The sequence below is a fragment of the Engystomops pustulosus genome, chromosome 7 (assembly GCF_040894005.1).
Source record: "Engystomops pustulosus chromosome 7, aEngPut4.maternal, whole genome shotgun sequence".
Classification (NCBI taxonomy): domain Eukaryota; kingdom Metazoa; phylum Chordata; class Amphibia; order Anura; family Leptodactylidae; genus Engystomops; species Engystomops pustulosus.
In genome coordinates, this window is record NC_092417.1 from 147,322,135 (window position 1) to 147,346,370 (window position 24,236).

The window sequence follows — 24,236 nt, forward strand, 5'->3', positions numbered from 1 at the left end:
TTCCAAGCAACTTAAAAGTTGCTGTTTTCAGTCATACTTTGATACTTACTTTACTACTTGGGACTGTAGGAAGAGGGAAAATAAATAGACAGGTCCGAACTATCTTTGGAGGACCTCCTGCTGGCCCCTACAGGTCTACAGAGGGACACTGGAAAGAAGCTAAAATGATGCAAATTTTCCATCTTTCTACTGTGTTGCTGTCCTCACGAAGCCAATATGATTGTTGAAGAACAGGGAGCAATAAGTTTCTGCTTTAATTTTTGGTTGGCACCTCGCAATAAATAAGGGGGGGTTGGGGTGTCTTTTTGGGCACTTTGTCGCTAAAAGGTTCACCATCACTGTTATAAGAGATAAACAGATGATAGGGAGATTGATCGGTAGCCTTGAAGTGCTGGTCAACATCTGTAAAGAGTTCGTATGTTCTCTCAGTGTTTGTGTGTCCGGTTTCCGGTTTCCTCCCACACTCCAAAAACTTACTGGTAGGTTAATTAGATTGTGAGTCCCATTGGGGGCAGCGCTGACTTTGAAAGCACAGTGCAGCGCTGCGTAATCTGTGTGCACTATATAAATAAAATAATTATTAATTATAATTATTATGATAGAAGATAAATTTGAAAGATGATAGAGATTTCTAGATGCAGAACTATAAAGTAGATTATATACGGATATAATGGGGCTCATTTACTAAGGGGCTGAATCGCCGGGTTTCCCGAATATTACCGTTTTGCGCCATTTGTCCCTGAATTGCCCCAGGTTTTTGGCACATGTGATCGGATTGCGACGGAAATCGGGGGGCATAGCCGTCGACGTATTTGGAAAAACCGGGGTATTTAAAAAAAATTTTGTCGGTGAACTCCGGCGGATCTCGGCGCAGCAGCGACACCTGGTGGACATCGGGCTCACGACCTTAGTGAATCGCGGCAGACCCGAATCCTCGTTGGAGAACCCACCGCTGGATCGTGACTGGACCGGGTAAGTAAATGAGCCCCAATCTCTCAGATAGATATGAGAGGTAAATACAGTAGAAGATTGATTGAAAAATAGAGAAAAAGCGAGATATATAAATGGTCGGATTATAGGAGATAGATAACTAGACAGATAGATATATAGACAGGAGATAGATGATAAGCAGCCGGGAATTCAACCAAGGGGTATTAACCTTTTCACTGTCAGGCATTTCTGTATAATTTGTTGCGTTATTGGCCATAGCAATTTTTAGAATTTTGACATTTACAAATAAAATTACAGTAAAAAGAATTAAAGGAAACCTCAGCAAACCACATATTTTCTGAAAGCAGACACTTGCCCCATTTTCAAAATTGCATTAAAGAGTTTATAGACATAGGCGCCTTCATGCCATTTTGATTCAAACTGAAACATTTTATAAAAAATACTTAAAATTTGACTTTGATGTCAAAAAATGTGCTCCAAACTGAAAATATTTACCTTCATATCTCAGAAATGTAATAGATGTGTCACAACAGGGAGTCTGGGGACCCTCTGGACCACCGCGGGAGGTGGCACTAGCCGACCTGGGAGTCTAAGTGGAACCCGGTGATCACCAGAGCCCGCTGCAAAGCGGGATGGACTTGCTGCGGCGGGTAACCACCAGGTCGTTCCCCAGGTGCGAATAGCCCGCGGTGGCTGCCAAGGTACTAATACAGGAAACAGCAGGACTCATGTCAGGAAGTGCAGGAGCTAGCACACAGGAACGCAGGACCACAGAGATGGACTGGCACACAGGAACGCAGGAATAACAGGAACGCTGGAATAACAGGAGAGCTTTCTCTTCATGAGGAAGACTTGAAGATCCGGCAAGGATCACAGGAAGAGGCAGAAACTTATAACAGGCCAGCACCAATTACCGGCGCGCTGGCCCTATAAATCTGGGGAGATCCTAGGAGATGGGGACGCGCGCGCCGAACCGCGGGAGCAGGAGAGGACATCGCTGGAGCCAGGGGAGGTGAGTGGATCGGAGGTCCGGGGGAACGCTGAGGGCCACGGGTGCGCCCGCGATCGGAGACAGAGATCGCAAGACCACCCGTGACAAGATGGACATGTGTAAAGTTCACAAATGCCTCATATTGATATGTTCACATAAATAAATCATCATAATATCACTAAAACTGATGACACATAATAAAATATCTGCTTTTCAGCTAGAAATTTTAAGACAGTCACAACCTGCAAAATATATCAATAAAACAGATTAAAAAGTAAAGGCACCCGTAAAAACCTATTTAATTTTGAAAGTCCCCAGTATATAAAGAGGTAACCCTAGTTTACAGCTCTGCCAACACTGCTGCATAAGAAGAGGAGCTGTGGGTTGCGCCTGGAATATGAGTAATGAGTTTATTTTTTTTATGTGTTGGGGGCAGCAGGTACCTGGGACTCCATCAGACCCCTTGTTCTCGTGATTTGTGAGGGTCTCATCACTGAGACCACCACCGATCAGCAAGTTATGCTCTATCCTGTGGAACTGGCCTAACTTGGTTTGTGGCTTTAATGTTATGTTTAGGCTGCCATCTAATGGTTCATTTGTACAGAAACTACCTGGTTATCTATTGCCAACAATGTTTGCACGCTGCATAGAGAACCAGTCATACCAGTCCCTGTCAACAATGAGGTTTGCAACAGGCTTTCCTGATCCTGGTCTCACAGACATGCTGATTTTAGAAGAATAATAATAATTTTATAACATTTACATAACATATAGAATGACATCATGATTAGAAATAATCTGTTATATCGTAGTTCGAACTGTTAGTGGTTAAAATGTAACCGTCATGTGAAATAAGGATGTAGTAAACATTTTTCTAATACACTATATTAACAAATTTTACTACTAAAAAAACAAGCCACTCCCTCCCATAAAGATGCATATTTCAGCCTGCACAGTGGGGCACATTTACTTACCTGTCCACGTTGCGATCCCCGCTGTGCGTTGTCCGACGATCATGGACTCGGACACGATCCACTAAGATCATGCACCCGATATCCTGCATGTGTAGCTCCCCGCTCAGGTCCGCCGGAGTTCACCTTCTTCTTCCTGGTGCATGTAAGTGCTTGGTCTTGCGACACAATTTAAATGTTAAATCTTGCGCTCAGTCTAAATCCCGCCCCCATGATTTCTGTCGCATGAAAGCCAGCACAGATGCGCCAAAATCCAATCGCTTCAAGCCTATGTTATAGTGATAGACTACAAAATACAAGAAGAATTTATGAGGTAAGAACAATTATTACATAAAATATGCACACGTATATTCCCAAATCACTATATTGATGTGTTACTTTAATTACAATAGAGTAAATTGAAAAACACAATTATATTTTGGTAGCCCCCATCCTCCCCAAAAAAACAAAAACAAAACACATTTGCACATTTACTAAGAACTGCACTGTGCAGTTTGCCCGTGTAGTATGCAGGGGGCACCAGATTCCGGATTTCTTGCCCATGTTCTTCATGAATCTGGAGCCCCCTGCACTGCCCCGACAGAGTGGACCAACTTTTTTTTGGTGAACCTTTAACATGGGGCGCTCAACACATTTCTGTCAAACTTTGCTCAATAAATGTGTTGCATGGTCCGACTGAGCACCGGAACGTCTCCTAATTTGTGTTGCATGAAGACTAGTACAGCCATGCCGCAAAAGGGTCAGACACTTTTTAAAGAACACCTAAATGGACGTGCAAAGACCAACGGAAAACTGGTGCAAGGCCTTTAGTAAATGTGGCCCTTTGAGCTGGTAAACCATCATGTATCTAAACACAATAGAAAATAGAAAAAATTGTGGTCATTCCTAGCCCTTTTTCGTTTTTGCGTTTTCATTTTTCACTCCCCACATTCAAAAATTTATAACTTTTTTATTTTTCCATGTACAGAGCTTTGTGATGGCTTATTTTCTGCGTAACAAATTACACTTCAAAATAGTGGTAGTTAATATTCCATGGCGTGTACTGGGAAGCAGGAAAAAAATTCCAAATGCAGTGAAATTGGTAAAAAAAAACATTTGTGCCATATTCTTGTGGGCTTGGATTTTACGGATATCACTGTATGCCCCAAATGACATGTCTACTTTATTCTTTGGGTCGGTATGATTACAGGGATACCAAATTTGTATAGGTTTTATAATGTTTTCATACATTTAAAAAAATTAAAACCTCCTGTACAAAATAATATTTTGTATTTTGCTGTCTTCTGGTGCTAATAACTTTTTTATACTATGGTGTATGGAGCTTTGAGAGGTGTATTTTTTTGCGGATTTTGATGATGTTTACAATGTTATCATTTTTAGGACTGTACGACCTTTTGATCACTTTTTATAGAATTTTTTATTTTTTTTAAATGGCAAAAAAGTGCCATTTTCGACTTTGGGCGCAATTTTCCGTTACGGGGTTAAACGTAGTAAAAAACCGTTATCATATTTTGCTAGATCGGCATTTTCAGATGTGTGGATACCTAATGTGTTTATGATTTTTACTGTTTATTTATATTTATATCAGTTCAAGTGAAAAGGGGGTGATTTGAGTTTTTAGGTTTTTTTATTATAATTTTTTTTAAACTTTTTTTTATTTTTTTTTTTACTATTTTTCAGACTCCCTAGGGTACTTTAACCCTAGGTTGTCTGTATGATCCTATCATATACTGCCATATTACAGTATGGCAGCATATGGGGATTTTACTCCTCATAGAACATTGTAATTATTTTACTGATAGAACATTGTAATGAATGGGTTAAACCGAAGCAGCGATGACGTCACGGAGAGCGACGATCCTCGGAAAGATAGCGGCCATCTTTTTAAAGCCACCGGCGTCACATGTCAGTAAGGGGTTCACATCTTGGTGTGTTGCTGCTCCTCTGATTTATTTATTGTAAAAACATGGCATTTATCACTCGGAAATTATGCCCTGAAGAGATCATGTTTATGGGATAGTGAAGATATCACTTGTATGGAATGGTGAATTATAGGTAATAAGAAGGTGACATGAGATGTTTGCAGCACTGTTTGGGAGCGATTCTCTGCTTACTCAGCTGGAAGGTCCATTCACTGCATCCGAAGAGAACCTCTGGGACACCATTGTGCAGCAATGTGCTGCAGCTAGCAAGAAAATAGCAATGTACTGACTTATCATTTTCCATGCTGCTTTCCTAATAAATTATGTGTCACCAAGAATCTTACTCCGTGTCCACCAAAAATACCAAGTGTGGAAAATAATAATAATAATAATAATAAAAATTGATATATGCACATGGGTTCCTTACTTGCAAAGTTCTATAGGTCATTGCTTTAGCACATGCACTTCTACTCTCATACAGTGGGGAAAATAAGTATTTGAAACAGTAACAATTTTGCAAGTTTTCCCACCTACAAAGAATGGAGAAGTCCATCATCTTTATTGTATGTACAATTCAACTGTGATTGGGTCTTCCAGCATGACAATGCCCTGAAACACACAGTCAGGAGTGGCAATGATCAGTGCAGGAGCAGGAGAAGTACAAAGGAGAAGGAGAACCTCAGCACCAACACTATATTGACTAAAACAGCCTCAGGGTGCACAGCTCTAAATACGGAATAACTGCCAACAAACAAAACAGCAATCTCTTGAGACTGCTGGGTGATACTGCTGGGAAGGTCTGCCCGTAGCTAATATGGATCCTTGGCACTGTCCATGGCTTTGGCAGGATTCATGACCATGACCTGTCACGGTTCGGCTGGGCGAAACGTCAGAGATTCTCTGTGGAAAGAGTCTGTGGACCCTCTAGACCAGTGATTTTCAACCTTTTTTGAGCCGCGGCACACTTTTTATACTTAGAAAATCCTGGGGCACACCACCAACCAAAATAGCACAAAATGACACTAAAACAGTCATATTATACATATAGTTAATAATATAGATTCTAAATTTATTTTACTCACTCATTGTGAAATCTGGGCCTGTTTCGATAAACACAAAAGGGATATCCTGGCGGGAATGGTGGAAAGACACACACAAAGCTCTTCCTCAACAGTTCTCAGTTTCTCCCTGTTTTTAGTATATGGTGCTGATTATTATGTGGCTCATATACTGCAAAATAAAGGGGTACAATGAGAAGTACAAGGGCCATGAGGCCAGAGTACAAGTGCCAGCTCATATACTCAGCATATGAGCTGGTACTTGTAGTACTACAGCCTCATGACTATAGTATTTCTCATTTTACATTTCTCATTGTTATATGCAGTATACTGCTGGAGTACTAAAAGTACCAGCTCATATGCTGAGTATTCTGCCAACAGTTCATATACTCAGGCAAAAGCTCATATAGTCAGCATTTTTGGTGGGCATTACCTTGGCGGTGGGCAAATGCGCGAGTCTCTCCGCTCTCAGGATGATGCGCCAGCCTCGGTGATGTAATTTTGTCGTGCGAGGTTCAAAGCTTGCGCATGTGTTATTGTACACGTCTCCTACATTGTAAGAAGCCGTGACTGCGCATCGCTGCGCACTGCCGGGAAACAAAACACAGGGGGCACTATCGCTGCGCATTGCCGGGAAACAAAACACAGGGGGCACTATCGCTGCGCATTGCTGGGAAACAAAACACAGGGGGCACCATAGTTTGGGGAACTTTCCCCACGGCACACTTGTTGAAAATCACTGCTCTAGACCATGGTGGTACTAGCTGCAACCCAGTACCGGAGTCTAAGTGGCCCCTGGTCTTCGCCAGAGCCCGCCGCAAAGCGGGATGGTCTTGCTACGGCGGGGTGCCACCTGGTCGTTCCACATTTGCGATGGCCCGCGATGGCAACCAAGGTAGGGAAGCAGGAAACAGGAACCACAGGATGGCACAGGAACTACAGGGACGGATCACTGGAGTAGGAACCACACAGACAGACCACAGGAGCTGGACAAAGGAACAGAACTCAGGATGGCAGGACCTTGGCAGGATGGCCACCTGAATACGGGACCACCACAGGAATGTAGGACCGCCACAGGAATGCAGGACCGCCACAGGAATGAAGGACCGCCACAGGAATGCAGGACCCCCACAGGAATACAGGAACGCCACAGGGAAGCAGATACACCACAGGGATACAGGAACGCCACAGGGATACAGGAACTCTGAGGAACACTGCAGTACAGACACACGGAGGAATCCTGGGAACGCTGGAACACTACGAAACACAGGAGGGCTTTCACTTCAGGGAAATGACTTGAAGATCTGGCAGAGAGTGAAGGGAGGTGCCGGATTATAAGGGCGACCCAGATTAGCCAGGCCCAATCAGAGGGACGCTGTCCCTTTAAATCACAGAGTATGGCTGCGTGTGCGCCCTAGAGAGTGGGGACGCGGGCAGGCATAGTCTTGGATGGGAGTGGGACCCAGGACAAGGAAGACTGGGACCTGAGCCGGACCAGGAACGGGGAGAGGTGAGTGCAGGTCCGGGGACAAGGCACGCTACATAGCAGAGCACGGGTGTACCCGCGATCCGCGACATGGATCGCGGGGGCCCCCCTGACACAGGTCCGGGGCGGGGGAGCCAAGTGGCAGCGGAACACGGGGTCACCCGTGACAGCCTCCTTCCTTCTAAAATAAAAACATTTCAAATCATGAGCCTAAGGGGCTCTGGGGGCCCCTCAGTGATGTCTTTTAACGTATTGTTACATTAAACAAAGCATGGTAGATTGTACTGGCAGAGGGAGGAGGAGATATGTCCTTCCCAATGTTACACAGGTTTAACAACCTGTCAATCTGCAGCAATGAGGGGTTCTCGGAACACCAGAGCCTCATATACTCATAATTATTATGTTGATTTTAGATCGAAGGAGGCCAGTGATAGTAAATATAAAAGGATTTCCATAGTCATAGTGCCTGGATCTATGAGTAAGTGTCCCTGGTTTATTATCATGGATTTTGATGGTAGATTTCCTTTAAGGACTTTTTTTCATTTTTAGTTCTTTTTTGCAGTTGAATTTACAAAATGTGGGAAAAAAAGTAATGTAATAAGTGTAATATATACCGTAGTTTTCTATCTGACTTTGCACATTCATTCATGTGAAAACTGCTTGCACATGTATTTAAGAAGTGTCCGAGACACATTTGTGTCACAGCTACACTGTACCTGACGCAACACAAAATTCTGCGCTGAAATGGGCGTTCCTGTGCACAGTCAGACCTTGCGCCACATTTAACATGCAAAGTCCGACAGAAGTGTGTTGCTCAGCCCATGTTAAAGGTGTACTTCACCAATACAATTTTTGGAGATAAATGTGTTGGGCTAATCACAACCACCCCCGTACGATATGAGCACCTAGTTAGTTTGGACAAAAAGTACCATGCAATGAAAATAATTTGATATGGACAAACTTTATTATATACATGTAATTCCCATTTAAAATAAAATGGAGTAACGGACAACATAGGAGCAACAGACAAACATACAATGCACAATGCCCGGATGTAAACAACATTCTGACATGGTTATCCCTAAATAGTAAAGCACTGAGTACAATGGGGACTATAATAGGTCCAAAAAATGTTTCAAACTACAACAAAGAAAACTTCCATTAGAGTTTATTACCTTAATATCCTGCACCCCTATAATCAACAGAGGTAGCACTGATCTAGTAAGGTAACAAATACAGACCACGGGGAGTGTTCACGGAATGTTTTGCACAAATTGTTTTAAACAATGTGGAGTATAATATGTATAAAATGGTACACATCCTCCATTCTTTAGTGTAGAATGTCAGGATGGGGCCCCCTGACACTTTGGGCCCCATAGTGGCTGCTATGGCTGCTATTACTGTGGTTACGTCCCTGGAAATACATTCAATTGTTTTATCTTGAATTATTAAAATGTTTTTGTAGGCATTAATACATAGCAAAAACAAAAAAAAAGGTTTCTTCATTATAGTCCTGACCCAAAGTATAAAGGGGAGAAGTAATTTGGAGCGCACAGTGAAAACTGTAAATACAAAGCCCATAATAGAATTTATGTAATTTCCAGTCAATTTTAGCACATTTGAAAATGTTTTCCCACTTCCAAGAACAACACATGATATATTAAATAGTGCCACCAGGAAGTATGATTTATCCTACAGGTAACAAGTCATTGTACATCTCTGTAAACAGAAAAAAGCATTTGAAAGATGGGAAGTGTAAAACGGAGACGCAAAAACAAAATGTTTGTTGCGGTTCTAAAGAGGACCTGTCACCCTAAAAAGTAACTAAAGTACTAAGGTAAGCAGCTTCTAGCGCTACCCCATTTTTGGCCGTGATAAACTGCTGGTAAAGCTAGCAGATACTGCAGCGCTATAGTCTCCTTCTTCTCCCGTACCAACAGGCTGAGCCCTCTTCATATAGAGATGGGCTTTGCTGTATATCGCAGGAAAGACCCATCGGTATCACCCGCGGTCGGTGCTTGCAAAGTCGCCGGCGGCACTGAACACATTAGGTATCACCGTGTCCCAAAACGCCCGATCTATCAAAATTTAAAACCGGTTATGGCCGGCGGTGACCTCCGAGACGGGAAATGGCACCCAAATGTCGGAAACGCGACTTTTACACCTTTTTACATGACATAAAAATTGTAATGAAGAGTGATCAAAATGTCGCACAGTCCTCAAAATGGTAGCAATGAAAACGTCGGCTCATTTCGCAAAGTATGACATATCACACAGCTCCGTACACCAAAGTATGAAAAAGTTATTAGCATCAGAAGATGGCAAAAAAAAATTTTTTTGTACACATTCGTTTCATTTTTGAAAATGTATTAAAACGCAATAAAACCTGTATAAATTTTGAATCACCGCGATCGTACTGAACCAAAGAATAAAGTAGAGGTGTTATTTGGAGCGCAGAGTGAAAGTCGTAAAAACTGAGCCCACAAGAACGTGACACACACACGCTTTTTTTTAATTTTTCCACCTTTGGAATTTTTTTCCGGCTTTCCACTACATGGCAGGGAATAATAAATAACATCATGGGAAAGTAAAATTTGTTACGCACAAAATAAGCCCTCACACAGCTCTGTAAACGGAAAAATGAAAAAGTTATGGATTTTTGAAGATGGAGAGCGAGAAATGAGCGAAAATACCCTGGGTCCTTAAGGGGTTAAAGAATTCAAAGTGATGGAGAAGGTTCTCTTTCATAATATTCAAATATTCTGATTACTTAAGTATTTTAGATATTATTTACATGTGATATATTGCTTATAAACAATACGTATAGAATATCCATATAGCCTAATAATCTGCCTCTATAGACCACAGTTTCATAGATTCTTGTTGTATTCATGTACTCACCAATAATGACAGCGATATTGGTCATGTGACACATGTGACGCGCTATCCGGCCAATCAGAACGCACCCACACGCATGTCCAACCCACGCATTCTCACTGCCCTTACGATGGCAACACGATGAGGGCGGAAGTGAAATCGCTTTTTTTTCCACTTTTTTTTTTTTTTTTCTCTCGGAAACTTTATTAGAAGCGGACAGTGACGCGTGCAGTGAGTCAGGTCAGTATCGCGGAAGCTGTGCTGTGGCTGACACATGGAAAGTTGTGTTTTCTGTGTTTAGCTGCCGTGTTGCCGCTACTGCTGTCAGTGACAATGTAAGGACGTTATTTCCAGCCACTACCATGCATCCTTATACCGGGACTAATGGCAGCAGCTGCAGGGGTTATTGCACGGAGGTGACACATCCTCCTCAGAGATGAGCTGCAGCCATGAGATGTCACCACTTGTCAAATTCACTATGAATTCCCAGTAATTGTGGGGCACAGGCAGTGACATATATGGGGGCGCTCTGTTGGGTGAGGGCCATTGGTTGTCAGTGTAAATTGGGTTGTGTTCACACTTCTTTTAGAAGACCTGTCACAGATCCTGTACAATATCCAGTCTATCACAAATATCACAAACCAGACGGGGCTCAATAGGTGCAAATAGGTTTCAGCTGGAAGCCAAAGTGACAAGAATTGGGTTGTTGAATTTTTTTGTAACCCCTTAGGCTGTGGTCACACGTGGCGTTTAGAACCCGTTTTTAAGCAGTCTGTCAAAAAATGTGTGCATTTTTGACACATTTTACCAATTATCTTAATTAAAACTTGTTAAAAACGCATGTGTTTTTAATGGACTCCTTAAAAACTGTTTCAAAACGCCACGTGTGACTGCAGCACAAGGACAGAGGTTTTTTTCTCTCATTTCTTGCTCTCCACCTTCAAAAATCCTTAAAGGAAACCTACCAGCTCAACCTGAGCTGGTGCAAGGAATTGGAGGCTTATAAGTACGATTGTAAAGTGGAAGGTTTCCTTTAACTTTTTCATTTTTCCATATACAGCTGTGTGAGGCTTTTTTTCTGTGTAACAAATTTGACTTCTCCTTGACATTATTAATTATTCCATGGCGTGTACTGGGAAGATGGGACAAAATTCCAAACGTGGTGAAAATGAAAATAAAATGCATTTTGGGTCACTTTCTTGTGGGCTCAGTTTTTACAATTTTCACTGCGCTCCAAATAACATCTGTTTTATTCTTTGGTTTGGTACGATCACGGTGATACCCAACTTATACAGGTTTTACTGTGTTTCAATACCTTTCCAAAAATGAAACAAATGTGTACAAAAAAGAAAAAAAAAATGTCGCCATCTTCTGACAATTACATTTTCATATATTACATTTTATTTTATTACTATTTTTAAAACCCTTTAGGGTACATTCACCCCAGATGGTCTGATACTTCTGTATTGCAGTATATGATATTTTTGCACAGTATTCATTACACTGAGCCACTGGCACATTGTAACCAAACTGCAGAAATCGGACAGCCTCAGGTCTTCTGAAGACTCGAGGCTGTCATGGCAACCGATTGCTGCCCCCTGATGACTTTTGGTGGAGCGACTATTGGAACTAAGATGGCGGCACCTATGTGCCGCCGTATTTTAAATGGTGCCGGCAGCCTCGGAAGGGTTAATACCCACAGTCAGATATTAGGGGTGGTATTTGCTGGAATATGCATCTGTATAATTAATAAAAAAAAGCCTTAGCCTGGGAGCCCTTTTCATACACCCCCCGCACCGTACATGGTGCATTCACAATTGGATTTTGCATTGTGTTTACAAAAGCGAAGCAAATGCCCAATGGCTGGCCTTGACTAGAAATACTCACCTCCGCTCCTCTTTATCCTGGCACTGTCCGTCACTAGTCTTGACATGCCGGGATAAACTAGAAAAGAAACATAGAATTTAGCAGCACGGGGGAGAGTGGGGTGACATCACGCGAGAGGTGGGAATTAACCCTCCACCAGCAGTGGAGAATGAGGTGCGGGGCCGTGCATAATTAGCAGCCCGCAGCGTCGGATATCTTGTGCTCGGATGCTAATTATAACTTTCTTACCTAGTTGATCCTGGCTCTGCACATGTACAATAGCCCTGGCTTCAGAGCCAAGACCGTGCAGCTGGTCTTGCATGCGCAGAACCCGGCTTTATGGACGAGTGGGTGCAGCTCCTCATAGCTACACGCTGAAGATGCATTGGTAGGCCGCGCGCAAGAGGCTACTGAGGCGTGAGGAGCTGCACCATGTAGCCTCAACTTCGGCTACTCCACGGCCCAGCAGCCTCTTTATTAAATTTGGATATTAAGGGCATCAAATTTTATAAAAGATTTGGGCCACCAAAGAATTAGCCCTAAATAGGGCTTTACTACTATACATTAGAGGAACTGCCAATGGATCTACCTTCCATTCTTTACAAGGAACACACTTGGCGCTTGCACCCGATCAAATGCATATGAAATCAGAAGAAGCTCCTCCCCGCTGTGTTTGAGCTGCGTTTCTAAGCACAATGCAAGTGCAGCATGGGAACACGACCTTAGGCCGCTTGCCAATGAACTGATTGTCAAATTGTACGATTTTAGTCAGTGAAATTTTCTGAGCTACTTCCTCAATTTCCGTTGGCGAATGTCACAATATGATGCAAGGATTCCCGTTCCATACAGTGTGGGGTCTCCATACTGACCATAACTGTGTGCGTGCTGCTCGAGTCATTGGGTCAGTACACATCATCCAAGTTCCGTCTATGATTTACTGATCCAAAGAGGACATAAAGAAAAACTAAAGAAAACATAGGCCACTTTACCAATTTTTTTCTTACACACGTGAAAAACTGATTCCCTGTGTGTAAAGAGGTTACAAACTAGATAACGTCATAATATCAAAATCTGAAGTCTATTTTCCTGAATTCTCACCTCCATTACAATAACCGGCCATAAATTAATCTTAGAATTTCCTCACTAGTGTCTTGTGTGTATAAAACGTGTCGTCCCCTTTCCTTGGGGTCATGTTGTGAGGCTTGACTGTAGATCAGATCTATGCCCCTGTGTTCTGTCCTATTGCTCTATATAGAAGCAGACACAGCTTGTAGGGCTGGATGGGCAGACATTGCCTCCAGCATTGTGTCAGGCCCCCCTCCCACACTCCAATAACAAAAATATCTGCTCTGTATCTGCTGTGTCACCCTCCTCCTATTCTTGTTGCAGTGATTCAGGTCTGAAACAATGAAGATACTAAATGCTCTGCTCCTGGTGACTACCACTTACTACTTGGCTGATGCCACTTTGTCAAAGACAGACTCCAAGAAAGCTTCTTCCAAGTCATTTGAGACAAAGGTAAGGTTCCCAATACAGGCAGTCCCCGGATATGTTCAAGATAGGTTCTTTAGGTTTGTACTTAACTTGAATTTGTATGTAAGTCAGAACTATATATTTGTATAATTGTATATATATTATTGTAACTCCAGACATTTTTTTTGGTCTCTGTGACAATTGGATTATCATAAGAACCAGGATTAATAATACAACTTAATTGCAGACACACCAGATAACTGTTATGACTGTTTATTGTAGCCTAGGACTAAAGTACAGTAAATTATCGACATCCAGAGGTCCATTTGTAACTAGGGGTCGTCTGTAAGTCAGGTGTTCTTAAGTAGGGGACCGCCTGTACTATAGAGCCTCCTAAAATGATGAGATATTGAAGCTTGGTCATGAAATGATGTAGTCAGCATCTTTCTTCATGTGCACACGGCAGTGAGAATCGGCCGCGTCACATCCGTTTTTTTTAATGGACAGCACATGGCTGCACTAAAAGACCATACTTTTTAATATATCAGTACTCGCTGCCATTTTGGTAGAGCATGTCCTAGTCGTATTCATTTTACACAGATATACGACACACACGAAAGCCATTGTTTCCATGGGTTGTGTCTGGCTTCTCAGTTCCGCTACTTTCACAGTGTGCTAGGCCGTGACCCGGCCTAGCACACTGTAGAGGTGGAGGGAGTAGTGCCTCCTACCCCTCCCTTCTTCATATGAGTACGTACATTTTTCCACCTCCTGAGAACCCCTTTAAGCAGGTGCACCATAGGGGTCTATAGGGATGTATATACAGTTGCAAATTCACGGTCGGATATACGCCCCCAGAATGTCTGTGAGCAGGGGCGTAACTTTAGGGGGTGCAGAGGTTGCGATCGCACCTGGGCCCGAGAGGTTTAGGGGGCCCTTATGGTTTCACTTTCCCATATGAGAAGACTATTACTATAAACCATACATTATATTCGGGGGCCCGGCACAGACTTTGCACTGGGGCCCATCAGATTCTAGTTACGCCACTGTCTGTGAGAAACCGCCTTAAAGGGAACCTGTCATCAGGAGCCCGTTTTCTGGTTCCCCCATAAAGAATAGTGTACACATTGCCAATGAGTTTTTATGGTAAAACAGTTTAAAAAAACCAATAAGTTTCCTTTTTTTATGCAGATCTGAGTCCCATGGGAGTGGCCAGTGAGGTGTGGGGCAGAGTTGTATAACATCCTGAGGGTGAAAACGACTGGGGGGTGGGGGAGATATGGGGGACACAGGAGTTTTTCTTTATTTGAAATCGGTACATGACAGAGACGCTTCCCGGGGGTGGGGGGGACTCGCTGGCCACTCTCACAGGAGTCCCAGAGCAATACTAATTAGAACCTGTGAACTGGTGTGGCACTGTTTTTGTCGATCAGCAGCCATGTTTTTCTGATTTTGAACAATCTGTCCTGCTGTTCCATACAATAGCATGGTAGTGTCTGAAATTGCAGAACTCACACTCAAGTCTCTGCAACACTCAAATAGACAGTGAATGGGAGAATCAGAAGTTAGTGTTGAGTGGACTCAAACAGCAAAGCTAGAGTTCATATTAAAATTTGTGGGTTCTGGTCCCCTGGTTTGGCTCAACCCCCCCCCCTGCCTTAATGCCCGTGGTCGGATAATTTAACCCCTTCCCGACATGTGACGTAATAGTACGTCACATGTCGGGTCCCGGTACATGGAGAGGGCTCGAGGGCCGAGCCCTCTCCATAGCCGGTAAGCCTGCAGCAAAGGCTTACCGGTAACACCCGTAATCGGTGCCGGCACCGATCGCGGGTGTTTTACTGCTGATCGCTGCCGGCAAAGGTGCCCACGCGCCGCCATCTTTCTGAGGATCGTTGCTTCTGAGGATGTGCTACCAGCACATTGTAATGTATGAGTAGCAAAATCCCCATATACTGCCATACTGTAGTATGGCAGTATATGATAGGACCTTACAGACACCCTAGGGTTAAAGTACCCTAGGGAGTCTGAAAAATAGTAAAAATTAAAAAAAAAAATTATAATAAAAAAACCTAAAAATTCAAATCACCCCCCTTTCCCTAGAACTGATATAAATAAACAGTAAAAATGATAAACACATTAGGTATCGCCGCGTCCGAAAATGCCCGATCTATCAAAATATGATAACGGTTTTTCACTGCGTTTAACCCCGTAACGGAAAATCGCGCCCAAAGTCGAAAATGGCACTTTTTTGCCATTTAAAAAAAAAATAAAAAAATCTATAGAAAGTGATCAAAAGGTTGTGCAGTCCTAAAAATTATAACATTGTAAACGTCATCAAATTCCGCAAAAAACGGCACCACCCACAGCTCCATACACCAAAGTATGAAATAGTTATTAGCGCCAGAAATGGCAAAATCCCCCCCAAAATTTTTGTACAGGAGGTTTTATGTTTTTAAATGTATGAAAACATTATAAAACCTATACAAATTTGGTATCCCCGTAATCGTACCGACCCAAAGAATAAAGTAGACATATCATTTGGGGCACACAGTGAAAGCCGTGAAATCCAAGCCCACAAAAATACGGCACAAATGCGTTTTTTGCCAATTTCACTGCATTTGGAATTTTTTTCCCGCTTCCCAGTACACGGCATGGAATATTAAATATCACCATTTTGAAGTGTAATTTGTTACGTAGAAAATAAGCCATCACACAGCTCTGTACATGGAAAAATAAAAAAGTTACAGATTTTTGATCATGGGGAGTGAAAAATGAAAAAACAAAAAAGGGCTGCGGCGGGAAGGGGTTAAACGCCGCTGGCGACTATGCCAGTGGCATTTTAACAGTTGACGTGATGGGAAGTTAGTGAACCTGAATACTACTTATCACTACCCGAAATACAAATGCATACTCGACCTGCTGCCCGACTCATGACCCCCGTCCTATGGATTGTGGTCAGTCTCACCAGTTGGACCCTGTCTGATCAGTTTGTTATCCTCTATCCTTTGCATTGCAAAAGTTGAACACTATGGAAGGCCCGCAGCTACTCTTGCAAATGTTTAACAAAAAATGCTCAATGATAACCTGTCACCAGATTTTTCCCCATTAAACTACTAGCCCCCTCAGGCAGGGTATGAAATGTTCATTCTAGTATTCTTTCTATCTCACCTATAAAAAAAAATCTCCTACAAAGTGATGTGCAAATGAGCAGAGATGAGTCATATTTTGGTGCCCTATTAAAGACAATAATCTTATCTTTTGTTGAATCAGGTATGAGATGCTGTGATCTACAGAACTAGAGATACAGGCAGGTAAAGACCATAGTTGGAAATGCAAGCTACAGTTAAAAATCTATTTCCCACCTATTTTTTAACTGCCACTCTGGTAATATGACACCAAAACTATGTTTCTAAGTGCTATAGAACTGATGATTGGGGGGCCTGAAATGACACTCCCCCTGCAGACTCGAAATTTGTCAGGTCTCTGATAAAAACTGAGCATTTTCAGCTCATAAATCTGACGGATCACCTGACACCTTTAATAATTAAAAAACACTTAGCGTATATACCAGAGTATAAGCCGACCCGAGTTTAAGCCGAGACCCATAATTTTACCACCAAAAACTGAGAAAACCTATTGACTCGAGTATAATCCTAGGGTGTAGTATACAGCCAGCCAGCCCCCTTGTAGTATACAGCCAGCCAGCCCCCTTTAGTATACATATATCTTAATTTTTAAGGGAAGGGGAAAGTGTAGGGGAAAAGTGGCAGTAAAATAAATATATGTAACTTTGGTGGTGCACACTTGGCAGGAGAGAAATAAGCAGAAAGAAAAAAAAACATCTAAAAACTAATATTCTTCTGATACATCTGTCTGCCTTTAGTGTACAGCCAGCCAGCCCCCTTCAGTATACAGCCAGTCAGCTCCCTGTAGTATACAGCCAGCCCAAGTAGTATACAGCCAGCCCCAAGTAGTATACAGCCAGCCCCCTGTATGCCATGCGCATAAAAAAAAAATAAACTTAATACTCACCCTACGGCGATGCTCACCCCTGATGCCCGTCGTGGCTCCCGATCCTCAGTGCATGATGCGGCGGTGTTGCCGCTAATGATGTCATCAGCGGCGACACCGCTGCATCATAATGTGAGCCGGAGGGGAGATCGCATGGACACGCCTCTGCCGGCTAGAGAAGAAATAGAAGAGAGAAGAGTAGCAGCCGGAAACCGCTCCGAGGATCGGGAGCCGCAACAAGGATCCGGGCGCCGGAGGGAGAGTATAAAGTTTTTTTTAAAAAATTGACTCATGTATAAGCCGAGGTGAGGTTTTTCCGCACTTTTGTGCTGAAAAACTCTGCTTATACGGTAACAAAATCTGTAAAAAGGAAGTAAAATTGGCTAAAATACTAAATGGAGGACTAGCGGTCACAGATGGCAAAATCTTTAGAGATTTAAAATATTCAGCGATTTCCTGATGGCTGGTACCGTGCCAAGTAGCTGGCGCAAGGCGAATGTGGTGCCTTGGTTAAAGAAAAAAAAAAGGTTCTAGAACTTCGCCAGGCAATTACTGGCCTGTAAGCTTAACTTCCATTGTGGGGAAAATATTGGAAGGGTTAGTAATAGACTATATACTGGAGTATGTGACATCAAATAGTATAATAAGTGATAACCAGCATGGGGTTACTAAGAATAGAAGTTGTCAGACTAACCTGTTCTGCTTCTATGAAGAGGTGAGCAGGTGCCTGGATGGAGGAGCTGCTGTGGATATTGTGTTCTTGGACTTTGCAAAGGCATTTGACACTGTCCCTCACAGACGCCTGATGGGTAAAATTAGGGCTATTGGTTTGGCAGGAATCATTTGCAATTGGATTGAAAAATGGCTGAAGGATCATATCCAGAGAGTTGGGCTCAATGATTCCTACTCGGAATGGTCACCAGTTATGAGTGGTGTACCCCAGGGTTCTGTGCTTGGCCCACTACTATTTAATATAGTTATTAATGATACAGAGGTAGGAATTAATAGCACTGTGTCTATTTTTGCAGATGACACCAAGCTGTGTAGTGTAATAGTCTATGAAGGATGTTCATAGACTGCAGGGTGACTTGGACAAACTGAGTGTTTGGTTATGCACTTGGCAAATGAGGTTCAATATGGATAGAGTCCCTTGTTGAGAAAGACCTGCATTCTAGTAGATCATAAATTGAATAACAGCATGCAATGTCAATCAGCTGCCTCTAAAGCCAGTAGGATCTTGTCAGGTAACAAAAGTGGTCTGGACTCTCGTGATAGGGATGTAATATTACCACTGTACAAGGCATTGGTTCAACCTCACCTGGAATATGCTGTCCAGTTCTGGGCACCGGTCCATATAATGGATGCCCTGGAGCTGGAGAGGGTTCAACGTAGAGCCACAAAAATGATAAGGGGGCATGGAGGGTCTCAGTTATCGCTGTCTCTGTCTGGAGAAATCAAAGTTTAATCACAAGAGGCAGGGACAGCAGAGAGCTTCAAGAAGGGTCTAGATGGCTTTTTACACCTAAATAACCTTGATGGTTTTGTTATATAGCAGTGGTGGCGAACCTATGGCATGGGTGCCAGATGTGGCACTCTGAGCCCTCTCAGTGGGCACTCGGCTGTTGCCCAAGCACAGAATTCAGACAGGACTTGAGGGATCCTCCTGCAAGCCCAGGATGTTAAGCATCTGGGTCTATCTGGGATTGCAGGAAGAAAAGGTGAGGACAGTGTCAGATTATCATTGGAGCTATTGAAGTTCCTGCTCTTGGCCACAATTCTTCCTGTTCATTGGGTTGTCAAGGGAAGCTCCAATGGCAATCTGAATTTTCCCACCTTCTGTCAACGATATTGGTGTTCTCAGGACCCTTGAAAGCTGTGGTATGCACGGAGCAAGAACATTTTCATAATTTAATGCTAGAATTGCTATGTCGGCACTTTGCAATAAATAAGTGGGTCTGGTTTGCATTTTGGGCACTCGGTCTCTAAAAGGTTCGCCATCACTGTTATATAGAATTATTTCCCCCATCTCCCTTCCTCATCCAATCCCTTCCTTTCCTTGGTTGAACTTGATGGACATGTGTCTTTTTTCATCCGTATAAACTATGATATATAGCCAGCCAGACCCTTTATGTAGCCAGCCCCATAGTATATAACCAGCCAGACCCTTTATGTAGCCAGCCCCATAGTATATAGTCAGCCATACCCTGTATGTAGCCAGCCCCTTGTGTATAGCCTATCAGCTACCTGTCCCTATAATATATTCAGACAGTGTCAGCCCCTGCAAAAAAAATAAAATAATAATACTTAACTACCTGAGCTCCCTGCAACCTCCTCCTCTCTCTCCGCCGGCGTCCTCTCAATATATGACCCAGGCGTCGCAGTTGTCTAAGCAATGACGTCTCCTTCCAGTAACCAGCGATATGCGTGTCTTAAAGATGCACATATTGCTAATCGCTATTGAGAGCCAGGAAGGCGCCCCAGGGTAGAAGACGAGGGTGGTCCCGGCCCTTAGTGTATGGTCAGGGTTAACCTAGCATACTTACCCCAAATCTCCAGACTTTGGTTAATCAGAACCAAACTATAATAAAGTTTAAGTGTGAACAGTTGCATATCATGAAAGCAGGAACTAGTGTCATCATATAAGATGTTCCTGCTCCCCCAATATGCAGCAGAGTCAGCACTGTAATCAGTTTTGGTCTGCTGCATTGTAGCAGAAACACAAACAATGTGCATCATGTGTCACGCAGTGGGGCACATTTACATATCCGGCCGCTGGAGTTCTAGGAAAGTGTATGGTCCGACTCGAATGCACTGTGCGGTGATGTACTAAGATTGTGCGCTTGATATCCTGCATGTGTCGCTTCCCCGCTCAGGTACGACAGAGTTCACCATCTTTTTAGTGGTGCATGTTAGTGCTTGGGCTTACGACACAATTTGAATGTTAAATCCCGCGCTCAGTACGAATCAGTCGGATCGTCTGACAGCACGCCACCTAATTTGTGTCGCGTGGAAGCCAGCGCAGCTGCGCCAAAAAAGGATCACGAGCGCCAAAATCCCAGCACATACACTTGTTAAATACCTGTGCAAGCTGTGTAATCCCCGAAAAAGGCGTACAGTTCTAGGAAAGTGAGTAGCACGATCCTTAGTAAATGAGCCCCAGGGATTTCCACTAAGGAATTTCAGAAAAAAACACAAACACACCAATGAAGCTTGCAATTATTTGTTAAGAAGGAAATATATTTTACCTCACATACCCCGGGCACCAAAATTTCATGAGGTCTTTGTTCACTTTTCATTATTGTAAAATAAAGCAAGTTGAGTGGAAACAGTGAAAAGTGTTAAGCTCGCAACCCACGTCAAGGGGCCTCATGTCTTGCGAGTCCCTACACTAACTACCAAAATAACAAACGGAAAAATAAAAAAAACTAAACTAGCTAATAGCATCCATCTGTCAGGCAATGGCACCTGCTGAAGGAACGAAGTAGGAGGCATACTGCTCACAGACAAAGAGTCCTGCCGATCCTGGTCGTCCTTGGAGAGTGGATGCGGATGGTAACCTGCCTCTTCCCGCTTGGTCTTTAGATGTTATATAGCAGGTTGATGGTAACTGCTTCTTTAGGCTTGATGTTCGGAGCCTACATGGCAGGTGGATGGTATCAATCTGCCCCTTGTGATTTGCTGTACAAATCCAGAATTTTGTCTAGCGGGATCTTGTCGGCATGTGTATCAACCATGTCTTTGGAATAACGGAGGCAGAGAATCACACAGATGACTATGGCCACGAAGACAAATATCACTATCTGCTTCATAGTTGATAGAACCTCCTCCAGTCCGCTCTTTTTAGGAGGGGGAGGAGGCGGCCTGTTCAGGATGTTAAATAGGCGGAGGTCTCTTACACGCTGTTGGGTTGTTGTTATTATCCCATGGTGAGCGGCTAGTCTTTGCTTGATCCTGTTTCTGAGGGCGTTCCGGTTATAGATGTATTCTGCCGCGCGCTGGTTACCCAGATCAGGATCCAAGATGACTTTATAGCGATGAAAGGGGCCGCCGTCAGGTTCATCTGTGGTAGGAAGATGAGGACTATCTGCCTGCTTATCCATCTGGGGTCTTGGATATGGTCTTGCTTCCAGATGACCCAAGAGGATCAGGCAGAGCAGTAACAAAAGGCATGTGCCGCTCATTGTATGCAGAAGTGCGTACAACGTCGGGGCACTGGGCGAAGAACAAGGTTCTGTAGACTGTGAAGTCGCAGAGAGAGCGCTGGACACTGTTACTCCGAGAGAAGTCAGTGAACAACTGAGAAAATATCACAGCGTGTCCTTATTTATAGGCTGCCGCTTCTGTGACATCATCGATGACATCACAATGGATTATGCAAATTAGGCAGTGTGGAACTAACACAGGCTTCTTAGAATTATCTGTTGCTTGTTCTGTGACATCACAATGGATTATGCAAATTATGGAATTAGGCAAATTTTTATTTCAGCTCAGCTCTAAAAACTGAAAGGATTCTCTAAGATTTAATCAAGTACAGTAAGTTAAAAGCTGCTTACTGTCTTATTTTTAACAGCATGACCCCCTTCATGATTGCCATCATTATTTATATGTCCTATTTATTGATGCACCGGACACATAGCATTTATATAAACTCCTATTCTATGTTAGATATTGCATACTTTTTGCTGTTTCCTAACAAGGAGCTTAACACTGTGTATTCCGGGCCCCCACCAAACCTACCTAAACTTTCAAGGCAAAAACCCAGATGTACGTTGGTTGGTTGGAAGGGGAGTAAACAACTCATGGGCTGAGCCCTGTCCTTGTAGCCCAGATTATTGCTGCATATGGAAACGCACAGAAATGTAACAAAAAGTTATGAAACGGTTGTTCACTCCACCAATGGTAGCAATAAAAACGTCAACTTGTCCCGAAAAGAAATGACACCTCCCACAGCTCTGTACACCGAAGTTTAAAAAAGTTATCAGTTTCAGAACATGACAAAGCCAAGAAATTTGCTTTGTAGAAAAGGTTTTACATTTTTCTAATATTTTAAAACATACTAAAACCTATATAAATGTAGCATTTCTGTGATAGTTCCAATCCAAAGAATTAAAGAAAATCATCCATTTAGGATAGCAAAAAACAAAGCAGACATACTCCCCTGCGCTCCTCTTTATTTCCATCCCGGCACTGGTCTTTTCTAATGTTGACACCCCGGGATTGACTAGACAAAAAGACTTCGCAGGCTGGGGCTCGGCCTCGTGTTCGGTCCTTCACTAGGGAATTTTTTGACGTCTAATATGTTCTTTGCAGTTTTTTCTATTGTTCTTAATAAATTACTTTTGTTGGTCACAAAATGTTGTCTGTGTCTTTATTTTCAAAAAATAGTAATCATACAAAAGTGAGAAAGTATAAGTTCACTGTTAAAGGAAAACAACCATTTTGTTAAACAAAATACAAACCAGACATATAAACCTGCGCTCCTCATTCCAATCCCGGCACTCCCGGCTGCTAATTCTGGGCCTCGCTCTCCCATCTCCACACTCTGTCCCTAAAAATAATCATAGTCAATATAATGTCCCCTAGATAACAGCAAAATGCCCCCTGCATATACACATAATACAAAGTGATCCCTCAATATATTGTGATATATACTACCATATTCCCCCTCATTATATATCATGCCCTCATTATATATCCAGCCAGAATATAGTCAGCACTTACCCCGAGTATGTGCTGGCATGCCCATGCCTTCAGTATATAGGTGGCCCAAGCCACCACTAAGCAGCCAGCCCCATAGTACAGGCAGTCCCCGGGTTACGTACAAGATAGGTTCCATAGGTTTGTTATTAAATTGACTTTGTATGTAGGTCGAAACTGTTTTATAATTGTAGTTCCAGAAAACATTTTTTTTGCTCCAGTGACAATTGGAGTTTCAAATTATTTTGCTGTAATGTGACCAGGGATTATCAACAAAGCTTCATTACATACACCTTACAGCTGATCATTACAGTGTGGGACCATAGTAATAGCATCGAGAGAACTTCACCAGAGGTCACAGTGGGGAGAGGGGTCCGTCTTTAACTAGGGGTCCTCTGTAAGTTGGGCATCCTTAAGTAGGGGCCCACCTGTAAATACCTAGACAGCCCTCTGCCCCCCACGATATAGCCAGACCATGCCCCAGTGTATAGCCAGCCAGTCACTGCTCCCTAGTTTATAGCCAGACAGCCCCATAGTAGATAGCAAGTCAGCCCTCTGTATATAGCCAGCTAGCCCGTCCCCTTCTTGAAGTATATAGCCAGCCAGCCCCATGCCTCCAGTATAAAGCCAGCCAGACCCACAGTATAAAGCCAGCCAGACCCTGTAAGTAGCCAGCCCCATGTAGCCAGGTAACAAGTATAGAGGGGCTAGATTACAACCCGTGTGGCTTACAGCTACAGTTAAAAGGGCAACTAATGATAAAAAAAAGAGGGCAATCACAAAAAATATAAATATGACGGGTCACCTGCTGCTTTCAATACGTACAAAAAACTGACCAAAATCTGCAAAAAGGAAATCAAATCCATAATGAAAGACAGGTGGCCAAAGATAGCAAAACAAATCCTAATAAGTCTTTTAAGTAAAAAAATG

General features: G+C 43.0%; 1 protein-coding gene across 3 annotated transcripts in view; it reads left to right on the forward strand.

Moving 5' to 3' along the window:
• Positions 1-10,443: 10,443 nt before the first annotated feature.
• The window catches only part of CHID1 (chitinase domain containing 1), a 276,364-nt gene continuing 262,571 nt past the window's right edge, over positions 10,444-24,236 (forward strand). For 2 of the 3 annotated variants that reach the window (XM_072118163.1, XM_072118165.1), the window contains exons 1-2: positions 10,444-10,496; positions 13,512-13,640. In XM_072118163.1, the coding sequence (XP_071974264.1) occupies positions 13,530-13,640 (111 nt within the window). In that variant the 5' untranslated portion in view covers positions 10,444-10,496; positions 13,512-13,529. Of the gene's footprint in view, positions 10,592-13,511; positions 13,641-24,236 lie in introns of all 3 variants that reach the window. The other variant, XM_072118164.1, reaches the window with a different exon arrangement.